We start from the raw sequence: 9,998 nt of genomic DNA on the forward strand, positions 1-9,998 counted from the left end.
GGGGCGCCGGGGCCTGGGGGCGGGGCTAGGCGGGCTGGGCCGCGGGAGCTGCTGACTGGGGCGGGGCTGGAGGGCGGGGTGGGAGGGGTCAGGAGGAGAGGGGGCGGGGCTACGTCCTGGGGCGCCCCTCCAGCCCCCTCTGCAGCTGTGCCCTCCTCCTGGTCCCCAGCTGCCCCCCGAGGAGGCGCCCCAGCCGCCGGACACCAGAGTCCGCGATGACTTGTGGGCCGTGCCGGGCCCGGGATCTCCCAGGCCAGCGGGCCGCCTCGGCGGGGGCCCCTCAGGTAGGCGCTTCTCCGCCCCGGACCCTGAGGCAGCGCACAGAAGCTGATTAACTGAGAATGGACAGCGGCAGGTGCCCGGCCTGGGGAAGCTTCTGGGGTGGACTCTGTGGTCCACTCGGACCCCGGGCCTCCCTGGATGCCCCGCCCCTTCCTGTCTTCTGGCCTCTCCCGCTTCCTCCCCTGGAGCAGCCATGGCAGCCCTGGTCTGAGAGAGGGCCCTGGGGTCCCACCGGTGCTGGGCTTGGTGAGGAGGCCCCGGCCGGATGGGCAGCGTTTGCCCTTCCCGTCCTGCCTGGGCTCTGCGGGCAAGCGGCAGCCAGGCCAGCCCGGGCAGTCCTTAGGCCGGGTCTCTTCCCTGCGCCTGCTGGGCCCCACCTTGGGGAGCTTCTCCTGCTGCCACACTCTGGCTTGGGGCGCTCTTCCTGCCAGCTGCCCATCCTGGTGTCCCCCTTCTCTCGCTGTGGCCTCTACTTTCTGCCTGGAGAATGGCCTTCCCCCGGCATGCTCCCAGCCCTGGCCAGGAGTGGTCTCTTGGTTGGCCCTCCTGGGCTTCGGGCCCCCCAGCAAGCTGCGCCCCAAAGTCCCCTCCAGGGAAGGGGCTCTCCCAGAGCCGCAGTGACCAGTCACTGGGAATAGGCTCACTGAGGTCACTCCCCACGCCAGGGGGCTTGGGGGAGGAGGAGGCCGCTGGCACATGGCCGGCCAATGGTTGCCCCCCATTCCTGCCAGGCATCTCCGCTGCCTTGGGCTAGGCCTCCCTGTCCCACCCACGGGCCAGCGGGCCGTCTCTGGTGCCCCAGAGCCTCGAACGCCTCCCTCTTCCCAGCGGCTTCCCTGGAAGTTCCCGGGACTGCCCAGCGAGTCGTCTGGGCTCCTCCAGGCCCTTCGGCCTGTTGGGGAGGAAGGCCAGGCCTCACGTTCCCTTCCTTTGCACCCTGCTTTCCAGGTTCCAGTCCCGACGTGCCTGGCAGGCTCGAAGAAGGGGATGAGCTGGGGGCAGGGAGCGCAGGTAGGTGAGGGAAGAGAGGCCTTGGGGGGGGGCGTGCCCTTGCTCTGGCTTCCCCAGGGCCACTCGCTCTCGGGGGCCAGGGACTGCTCCCCTTTGGCCGTCCTGTCCTCAGCCCTGTCCCGCTCCCGCTCGCACCTCCCCAGGGCCTCCGTCCGGCTTCTCCTCTGGGGTGGGCACGGCCACGGGCGCGAGGGGGGTATTTGGGGTCCGGGAGATGTCGAGGGCTTCTGTTTTGGCTTTCAGATGGCGAGCGTGCAGACGAGGACCAGAAATGGGCTCCCCGGCGGGAAACGTCTGGAGGAGGAGAGCGGCAAGAGGGTAGACCAGCAGCTGCCCCGGGCCCAGAGCTCGGAGAAGCCTGGAATCGTTTGGGAGGGCCAGAGAGGCGGCTGGGGCCGCGCGTGGGGGAGCGACTCAAGAAATCCCCTTCTCTGGAAAGAGAATTGGGGAAAAGGCCCGGAGTAGCCCGGAAGCCTCCCCCGGAGCGGAGAGAGCCGGCTCGTGCCCGAGCCGGGCAGGACGCCAACGTGGCCCTCGCTCCGGGCCCCCAGAAGATGGTCCCCCCCGGATCCAGAGCCCACGTGTGTGAGCTGCGCCATCAGAGCTTCGAAGCCAGCACGGAGCTCACGCGACACCAGAGGAGCCACGTGGGGGAGAAGCCATGCACGTGCGCCGAATGCGGGAAAGTGTTCAGTCAGAGTTCCTACCTCCTTCAGCACCAGAGAGTCCACACTGGAGAGAAGCCCTATCGGTGTCGAGAGTGCGGAAAAGCCTTTGCCTGGAGCTCCAACCTCATCCAGCACCAGAGGATCCACACCGGAGAGAAGCCCTACGAGTGCCCCGAGTGTGGCAAGGCCTTCCGGGCCCATTCCCAGCTTATCCACCACCAGAAGATTCACAGCGGCGAGAAGCCCTATCGGTGCGAGGAGTGCGGCAAGGCCTTCGGCAGGAGCACGACTCTCATTCAGCACCAGAGGATTCACACCGGCGAGAAGCCCTATCAGTGCAAGGAGTGCGGCAAGGCCTTTAACTGGAACTCCAACTTCATCGAGCACCAGAGGATTCACACGGGCGAGAGACCCCACGAGTGTAACGAGTGCGGGAAGGCCTTCAGCCAGAGCTCCAACCTCATTGAACACCTGAAGATCCACACGGGGGAGAAGCCCCACGAGTGCAATCAGTGCGGGAAGTCCTTCATGCGCAGCTCGGGCCTCCGCCAGCACCAGAGGATTCACACCGGAGAGAAGCCCTACCCGTGCCACGAGTGCGGGAAGACCTTCAGGGAGAGCTCGCAGCTCATTCAGCACCAGAGAATCCACACCGGGGAGAGGCCCTTCGAATGCCAGGAGTGCGGGAAAGCCTTCATCTTGATCTCGAACCTGACCGAGCACCAGAGGATTCACACCGGAGAGAAGCCCCATGAGTGTGCCGAGTGCGGGAAAGCCTTCAGCCAGAGGTCCAACCTCATCAGCCACCAGAGAATCCACACGGGAGAAAAGCCCTACGAGTGCGGTGAGTGCGGGAAGACGTTCAAGGGCAGCTCGGGCCTCGTTCACCATCAGAGGATCCACACGGGAGAGAGACCCTACGTGTGCGGCGAATGCGGGAAGACCTTCCGCGGGAGCTCGGAGCTCCGGCAGCACCAGAGACTCCATTCGGGGGAGAAGCCCTACGTGTGCAGTGAGTGCGGCAAGGCCTTCGTTCGAAACTCGGAGCTCATCAGCCACCAGCGAATTCACACCGGCGAGAGGCCCTATAAGTGTGGCTTGTGCGGCAAGCCCTTCAGCCATCGCTCCAACCTCAACGAGCACCAGAAAAGACACGGAGGTGGTCGCAGGGGGAGCAGTGATCCTGAGGACGCCCAGGCTGAGGGCTGAGGACAGGCTGTAGGAGGGAGGCAGATGGAGGGATCTCGGGGCAGCCCCCACGCACTGAGGAAGCGACGACTGTCGTGGGATCCTTCCGCTCCCCAGAGGCCGGGTGACGGTGAGACGCGGCTCCCCCTGGTTGGCAGCCGAAGGGCGGAATGTGTGTGAAGGGGTGTGCAGGTGGCCCCAGGTCAATAAAGCCGTGTCTGCCGCAACCAGAGTGAATGATTGCCTTCCCCGAGCTCCCCTCGGAAGACCTTCCTGCACGCTCGGGGTCCGCGGCAGCTACCCACGGCCTCCCAGGTAAGTGTCCTGAGCCCAGCTCTGCAGAAGCCCTTTCAATGCCTCCGTCTCCCTGTTCCCAGGCAGGCTCCCTGGGTTTACGTCACGGCTGAATCCTGAGCTTTGTGGTACCTGCCCAGCCGCGGGGCTTCCTGGATTAGATACTCACCAGGCCGGAATTTAGGGGACAAACCCCAAAGCACACACAGCTCTCAGCCGGGGAGCTTGCACTCTAATGGGGAGACCCCCCCCAAGCCCAGGGAGCCACAGTGGGCTCCAGGCATCCTTCCAGGAACAGGGGCAGGGCTCGGGGTGAGGCTGTGGCGGCAGAGCCAGGGGAGGGAGGGGACGGTGGCCGGGCTTCTTAAGCGCATCTCTTTAGGACTTCCTTGGCACGATTCTGGGACGAAGCTCCTGGCCTTTGCCCGCCTGGGGGGATGCGGAAGACAAACAGGTCAAGAAGCATCTTCCACGAGCAGGGCCCTGGGCATAGCGCCGCTGCGGATCCAGAGAGGCCCCGGCGGGCCCTGGCCTCCCGGTCTGACCCGGGAGAAAGCCGGCTTGTAACGAGTAAGAGAGAGAAGGGAGGCAAGGCACCTGGTTGGGGTGGATTGAGAACCAGGCCTGGGGATGCCTAGAGACGACAGTGTCGGTCCTGGGTTCAAGGCTGGTCTCAGACACTTCTTCCTAACTGGGTGACCCTGGGCAAGTCACTTCACCCCTACTGCCTAGCCCTTCCTGCTCTTCGGCCTTGGTGCCGGTACTTAGTATTGATTCCAAAAGGTAAGGTAAGGGCTTTAAAAAGATGCCCTCGCAGCAGGCCCCTGGGGCTCACCCTCACAGGCCCGAAAGCCTTGCTTACCCCCAGGGGCTGCCTTTCTCCATTCCCACAACCACTAGGAAACAGGCGCAGGCAATGGGACTCTTCTAGTGACGTGTATCTAAGTGGTGGAGCCGGGACTGGAATCCAGGGCCCCCGAGAACTAAGGCTTCTGTGGACAGAGATTTAATGAGAACGGACATTTCCCTGCCATTTAAAACGTTTGGGGTGCTTCTCACGGGAGCCCTAAATCCGCCTTGTGAGGGAGGGCCTGGATTTTATCCCCATTTTACAGGGAAGAAAGCTGAGACCCAGGTGAGGCAGCTTCCTCGTGGGTATCTAGCTGAGGAGTGCCATGATGCTGCCAGCCTCTCCCTCAGCTTCACCTGCCCAGTATCTGGGCCCTCGAGTTTGGGCTTCCATTGCCCTTGGAAGGTTACTGGGGGGGGCTGGGGAGCCCTTTGTGGAAGGGGAAGGGTTTGGCGCTCGGCCCTCTCCCCTCCAGCCAAGGAAGAGCCAGCAGCCCTCCAGCCTCCTGGTGTTGGAGCAGGGCCCTCCGCTTGCCCCCCTGTCACTCCTTTGTCTCCCTCTCCCTCTGTTAGCCTTGGCCCACAGGTGCCCATTTGGCTCAGCCCCCAGCCCTGTCCTCGGGCCATCAAACAGCCCCACATCTCTGGGGTTCTGAGTTCCGTTGGGTGCCTTTTGTCTAGTGTTGCCCATGTCCTGGACACTGAGGGCACAGAGCCCCGGAAGCGAGGCCATTCCTGCCCTTGGGGAGCCTCGGTTTTGTGGGGGAGAACCAGCCCTGGGTGCCAGGGAGGGCCACGGGCAGTAGGAAAGGCTTTCTGGGTGAGGTGGAGCCTCCGTTGAGTCCTAGGAAGGGTTGGGAATCTTGGAGCAGAAGTGAAGCAGCCGCCAGGCTTGAGAACTCTCTTCCCTGATGGCCTTTCCTCGGCTCTGGACCTCCAGAACCCGGGCCAGGGCTCATGGCCCTTCTCCAGGCTCACGCGGGGCCCTGGGCAGCCTCGGAGCCTGGCTCTGGCCAGCTTCCCCGTTTCTCGGCAGCCTCGACTACTTCCCAGGCTCCTTTGTGGCCTCCTTAGGCAGGTCATGGTCATGAGCCCCGAATGCCCCCCAAGGCTGTGTCCTAGGCCTTGTCCTTCCGTCTAGGCTTGCTTGGAGATCTGTGTGGTCCCCGAAGTCCCTGCCTCCGGCTGAGCCACAGCCCCGTAGCCCCACTTGCCTTCTGGACATCTCAGACTGGACGCCGCGCCAGCTTCCCGTGTCTCTCCCAGTCAGACTCCCAGAAACCACCTTCTCCTCTTCTCAGCCTTGTGTGGCCTCGTGCCCCGTTTCCTTCCTGCCTGACCCCCAGGGTCACTCAGTCCTGCCACTGCAAACCTCTTGGTGTGCCACCCCTGCAGCTTAGGCTGGCGCAGCCCATCGGGGGCTGCCAAATAGGGCGGGGAGTGACGAGCGCCGCCTGGTGCCCCCAGAAGATCCCCTGGGAGCTCTGGACAATAGCTGGGGCTTGGCCCAGAGCATGGGGGGGATTCTTGGGGAGACAATCCCCTCAGGCTGGTTCCCGAGCAGAGGAGGAGGCCTGAGTAAAGCCCCCCTGCACCCAGTCCCCTGGCAAAGCCGGTTGGTCCGTCAGGAAACACCAGTGCGTGCTGGGAGCCTGCCCTCCAGGAGCCCATGTGCTGGCCGTGCGTAGAGTAAATCGGTCCGATTTGGGGTTGGGCACCCTCTCCCAGAGCAGGATAAGACTCCACCTCTGCCACTGACCAAGGCTGGAAGTCCACTGAGCACTGAGGTGAGGCCAGGCAGGACGTCCACCTTCGGGGGCCCAAATGAAAAGGGGAGTTGTATGGGGCAGGCCATGGGGGAAGAGTTGGAGGAACTGCATGGGGGATGGGAGAGACCTTCTTTAACAACCCCTGGAAGAGAGAAGGATCTTGCAGGCTCTGGAGGGTCCCCTCCTGCCACTGTCTGTATCTTGGGAGCTGAGGGCAGGCTGGACTTAAGAGTCGTGGCTCTGGGAGGAACCCACTGAAGAATGTCCGCTGCGGGGCAGAATTTGGCCCTCAGAGCCCAGGTCCTGGTGGGAGAGTGGTCACAGGCTCCCGGGGGAATATTTGGTTGTCCCATAATGCCCTGGTATGTGTCTCCTCCTAAAGATGGCTGAGTAGTGGCTCCTCACTCCTGGCTGATTGCTTTAGAACCTTCATTTTCATATCAAAGGGAGGATGGCCTGGAATGGGAAGAGCCCGGAGTACTTCCCCATCCTGAGAAGCTACCAAAGTAGTCCAGGTGTGGGGTGATGAAGGTCAGAGAAAGGGGGAGCATTGGTGTTGCAGAGGCGAAACTGGCCAGAGGGACAGCTGGGTAGCTCAGTGGATTGAGTCAGGCCTAGAGACGGGAGGTCCTGGGTTCAAATCCGGCCTCAGAAACTTCCCAGCTGTGTGATCCTGGGCAAGTCACTTGACCCCCATGGCCCACCCTTACCACTCTTCCACCAAGGAGCCAATACACAGAAGTTAAGGGTTTTAAAAAAAAGTGGCCAGAGATGGGACAGGTGAAAAAAACAAGAGATGTTGCAGAGGTGAAACTGGCCAGCTACTGAAGAGGTGGGCACCACATTGGACCTGGGGGTGGGGGGGTCTTAGATGACCCTGAGGGACTGGGAGGATTCAGGGCCTCAACAGTAACACCTCTCCTGGTGGGAGGAGAAAGATGAGCTGTTTTGGACATGTTGAGTTTAAGATGTCTGCAGAACATGCAGTTGGGGATTGGAGGCCTAGATATGGAGCCTTCATAGGGACCATCATGATAACTAGCCTTTACATGACATTCTAAGGATTAAAAAGTTCTTTATCTGAGCCTTTCAGGTAGGTGTGGGAGCTCACTATTGTTATATTCATATCCTGGGAAGTGATGGATGCCACCTTGACTGACAGGGATGGCAGTTAGAAGACTCAGAATGTTCCCAGGTGCTGTGAACCAGGGGCAAGGGTCAGTTGGCCTGGCAGTATAAATAACCCTGACAGCCACTTGGATTGGGTCTTGGGTCTTTGGGCTCTTTAGGTCTTTAGGTCTCTGGGTGGTGAAGGGAGGCAGGGAGGTCTATGAAGAAGAGGGTAGGAAGAATCTGAATATTTCCTGAAGACTGTGAGAGCTAGTGTATCACCAAACACTGATAGTGAGAAAGCTGAGAGAATAAGATCATCAACACAGCTGCATCCATAGCAGTCCCTATTCTCTGGCTTGGCTGTGGCCAGGCTGGGCCAGAGGTGTAGTGGAGAATAAAGCTCCACCTGCTACTAGACCTATAGCCTCCAGTCCTGGTTGTCAGCTAGTTATAGATAATAGGTTGATAGGGTCTCCCATCCACAGTCCTTGTCCTGTTTATCCTTTCCCTGATTATAGATAGAGTTTAACAAGTACCTTCCTGAGTGGTCCTTATATCACGACCCTTGGGGAGGGAGTCAACGCAGTCAGATACCAAATGTAACCCAAGGCAAATCAAAGCCCTCTAGCAATCTATCCAACGCCAGGTTGGACTTGAAAGGGTTACCCATCCACCTAACCTCTCCAGAGAGAGGGGCAATTATGACAACTATCCAGGGTGATCGGGGTTGGTGTTCCTCCATCTGCAGCTAGGGAGAATACAGATAGATATGTTCACATCACTCTATATCTACATCTCCCTAGGAACCCCCCCCCCCTTTTTGTTTATAACACTATTGACCCCATGTGAGGAAACCGAGGCAGGCAGAGGTTAGTTGCCTTTTCCAGGTTCACACAAATTGCACTCAGGTCTTCTGAACTCCCAAGAGCCCAGATCGATGTGGCCCAACGGTCACTGCTTTGGGAGGAGAGGCTGCTTGGCGGGTCTGGGCCTGCAGAGTCCAGCACGAAGCCGGGCTGGGGCCTGGAGAGCAGGCCAGGGGGCCAACGAAGGTGGAGGCCGGGCCTGTGGGCTGAGACCGGGGAGGTGTTTGTGGGCAGCGGGCCAAAGAAACGCCCCCACGGCTCTCCCCCTTCCTGACATCTTCTTGTGACTCCACCGGGCTGTTCCCGCTGCAGCCTGGATAAGGGAGGCCCCGGTGCGCGCGGGCAGGCTCTCCCCGGCGGGCGGCGCTATTGAGTTCTGTCTTTGTCTCTCCCTGGCAGACGCAGGGTTTCCGGAGCTGGAGCCGCGCAGCGGAGGCGGGAGCGATCTTCGCCGGAGCAGCGCTCGCCGGCGGTGGGCGGGGCTTGGGCTCCTCCCAGTGCTCAGTAAACTTCCCTCTGTCCAGGCTCGGTGGTGCTGACTGGAAGTCTGTGGCTCCCGGACCCTGCAGGGAGCAGGGCGGGAAGGGGGGAGGCTTAGGGTTAGAGCCGCTGCGGGGATCCGGGGAGGGAGCGGGGGACGGGGCCCCACGCGGAGAGAGCAGCTGCTGGGGGGCGAGAAGAAGCGCACCGGGAGGGGCAAAGAAGGGGAAGTGGAGGCCTTTTCCAGGCCGGGCCGGGCCGGGCCGGGCGGGAGGCCCTGAGGATGGGGGAGGGAGGCCCCTCCAGCCGCGTCTCCGGCGGACCCCTGGGCGGAGGCGCCGGGATCCCCCAGAATGCTGAGGGCGAGGAAGGAAGGAGCCATCGGCCCCGGGGCCCTGGCAGTGGGCTTGGAGCTGGGTTCGAGGCTGGGAGGGTGGAGATGATCCCTCGGGGGATGCGCCAGGCCCTGTGCCAAGCTCTGGGCCTTCTGGGTGAGGGAGTCCCGTCTCCACAGGCACACATCTAGGCCAGCGCTTGGAGGTCATCGCAGGGGAGGGGCTCCCCCGAGGTGGCATTCTGGAGACCCCCGGAGACGGGGAGGAGGAAGGAGGAAGGCCATCCCAAGCAGGGAGTACGGCCAGGGCAAAGGCGTGGAGTCTAGAGACCGCTTCCTCGGCCCTGGGTGGAGGAGTCCCGGGCAGGACTGTAGGGGCAGCAGGGAGAGAGCCGGGAGGGGGAGGGTCTGAGGACTGGCCTCCTCGGGGAGAAAGACCTCCTGTGGCCACGGGAGATGGGGGCCAGGAGGAGCTGGAGAGGGCCCGAGAGCCTGAAGAAGTGGGGGCGGCTGCTGCCCCCGAGAGGAGAAGGCGTCTGGGCCCAACCCCTGGCGTTCGTGCTGGAGGTCTGGAGGCAGAAGGGAAACTGAGGCTCCGAGAGTGGCTGGGGGGGGTCAGGGAGGAGGCAGTGGGGCCTCGGGGATCCCCAGGTGTGGCCCAGCCCGCGTCACTCGGCTCCCCCTCCTTTGCTGTGAGACCGGTTCGGACCAGTGCGCTCCCCACAGCGTCCCGGGGAGGCTCTCCGCCCACGATCCCCCTCAGGGCCCGGCCTCTGGCAGGCGGGGCCCGGCGCCCTCATTTCCGGCCCGGGGAGTGCCGGGAGGGGCGTAGGACGGCAGAGGGAAGCCGGAGCCGGACCGGGCGGGCGAAGGGGCCTTGGAGCAGTCACCGCCCAGGGCTGCCTCGTCCTTCCTCCGGGCGGGCGGCGGCGGCGGGGCCATGGCCGAAGGCGGCACGTGCAGGCTGGCCCGGTACCTGGACGAGCTCACCGCGCACGAACTCAAGAAGTTCAAGCTGACCGTGCGCGAGGCGGGGCCCCCGGGCTGGCTGCCCTGGGGCCCGATGGAGCAGGCCGACCGGCCCGACCTGGCCGCGCTCCTGGTCAGCCACCTCGGAGCCGCGGGCGCCTGGCGGGCGGCCCTG

General features: G+C 62.9%; 2 protein-coding genes across 2 annotated transcripts; one reads left to right on the forward strand and one right to left on the reverse strand.

The window, feature by feature from the left end:
• The first annotated feature begins 1,610 nt into the window (after nucleotides 1–1,610).
• On the forward strand, nucleotides 1,611–8,558 carry ZNF497 (zinc finger protein 497). Its single transcript, XM_044667030.1, has 2 exons — nucleotides 1,611–3,464; nucleotides 8,440–8,558. Exon 1 carries the CDS (start codon nucleotides 1,848–1,850, stop codon nucleotides 3,168–3,170), a length of 1,323 nt encoding a protein of 440 aa, XP_044522965.1. The 5' UTR covers nucleotides 1,611–1,847; the 3' UTR covers nucleotides 3,171–3,464; nucleotides 8,440–8,558.
• LOC123239256 (proline-rich protein HaeIII subfamily 1-like) lies at nucleotides 8,079–9,065 on the reverse strand. The gene has a single exon (XM_044666510.1). It carries the CDS (start codon nucleotides 9,063–9,065, stop codon nucleotides 8,079–8,081), a length of 987 nt encoding a protein of 328 aa, XP_044522445.1.
• Nucleotides 9,066–9,998: the final 933 nt, after the last annotated feature.

The sequence above is a fragment of the Gracilinanus agilis genome, chromosome 3, assembly GCF_016433145.1.
Source record: "Gracilinanus agilis isolate LMUSP501 chromosome 3, AgileGrace, whole genome shotgun sequence".
Classification (NCBI taxonomy): domain Eukaryota; kingdom Metazoa; phylum Chordata; class Mammalia; order Didelphimorphia; family Didelphidae; genus Gracilinanus; species Gracilinanus agilis.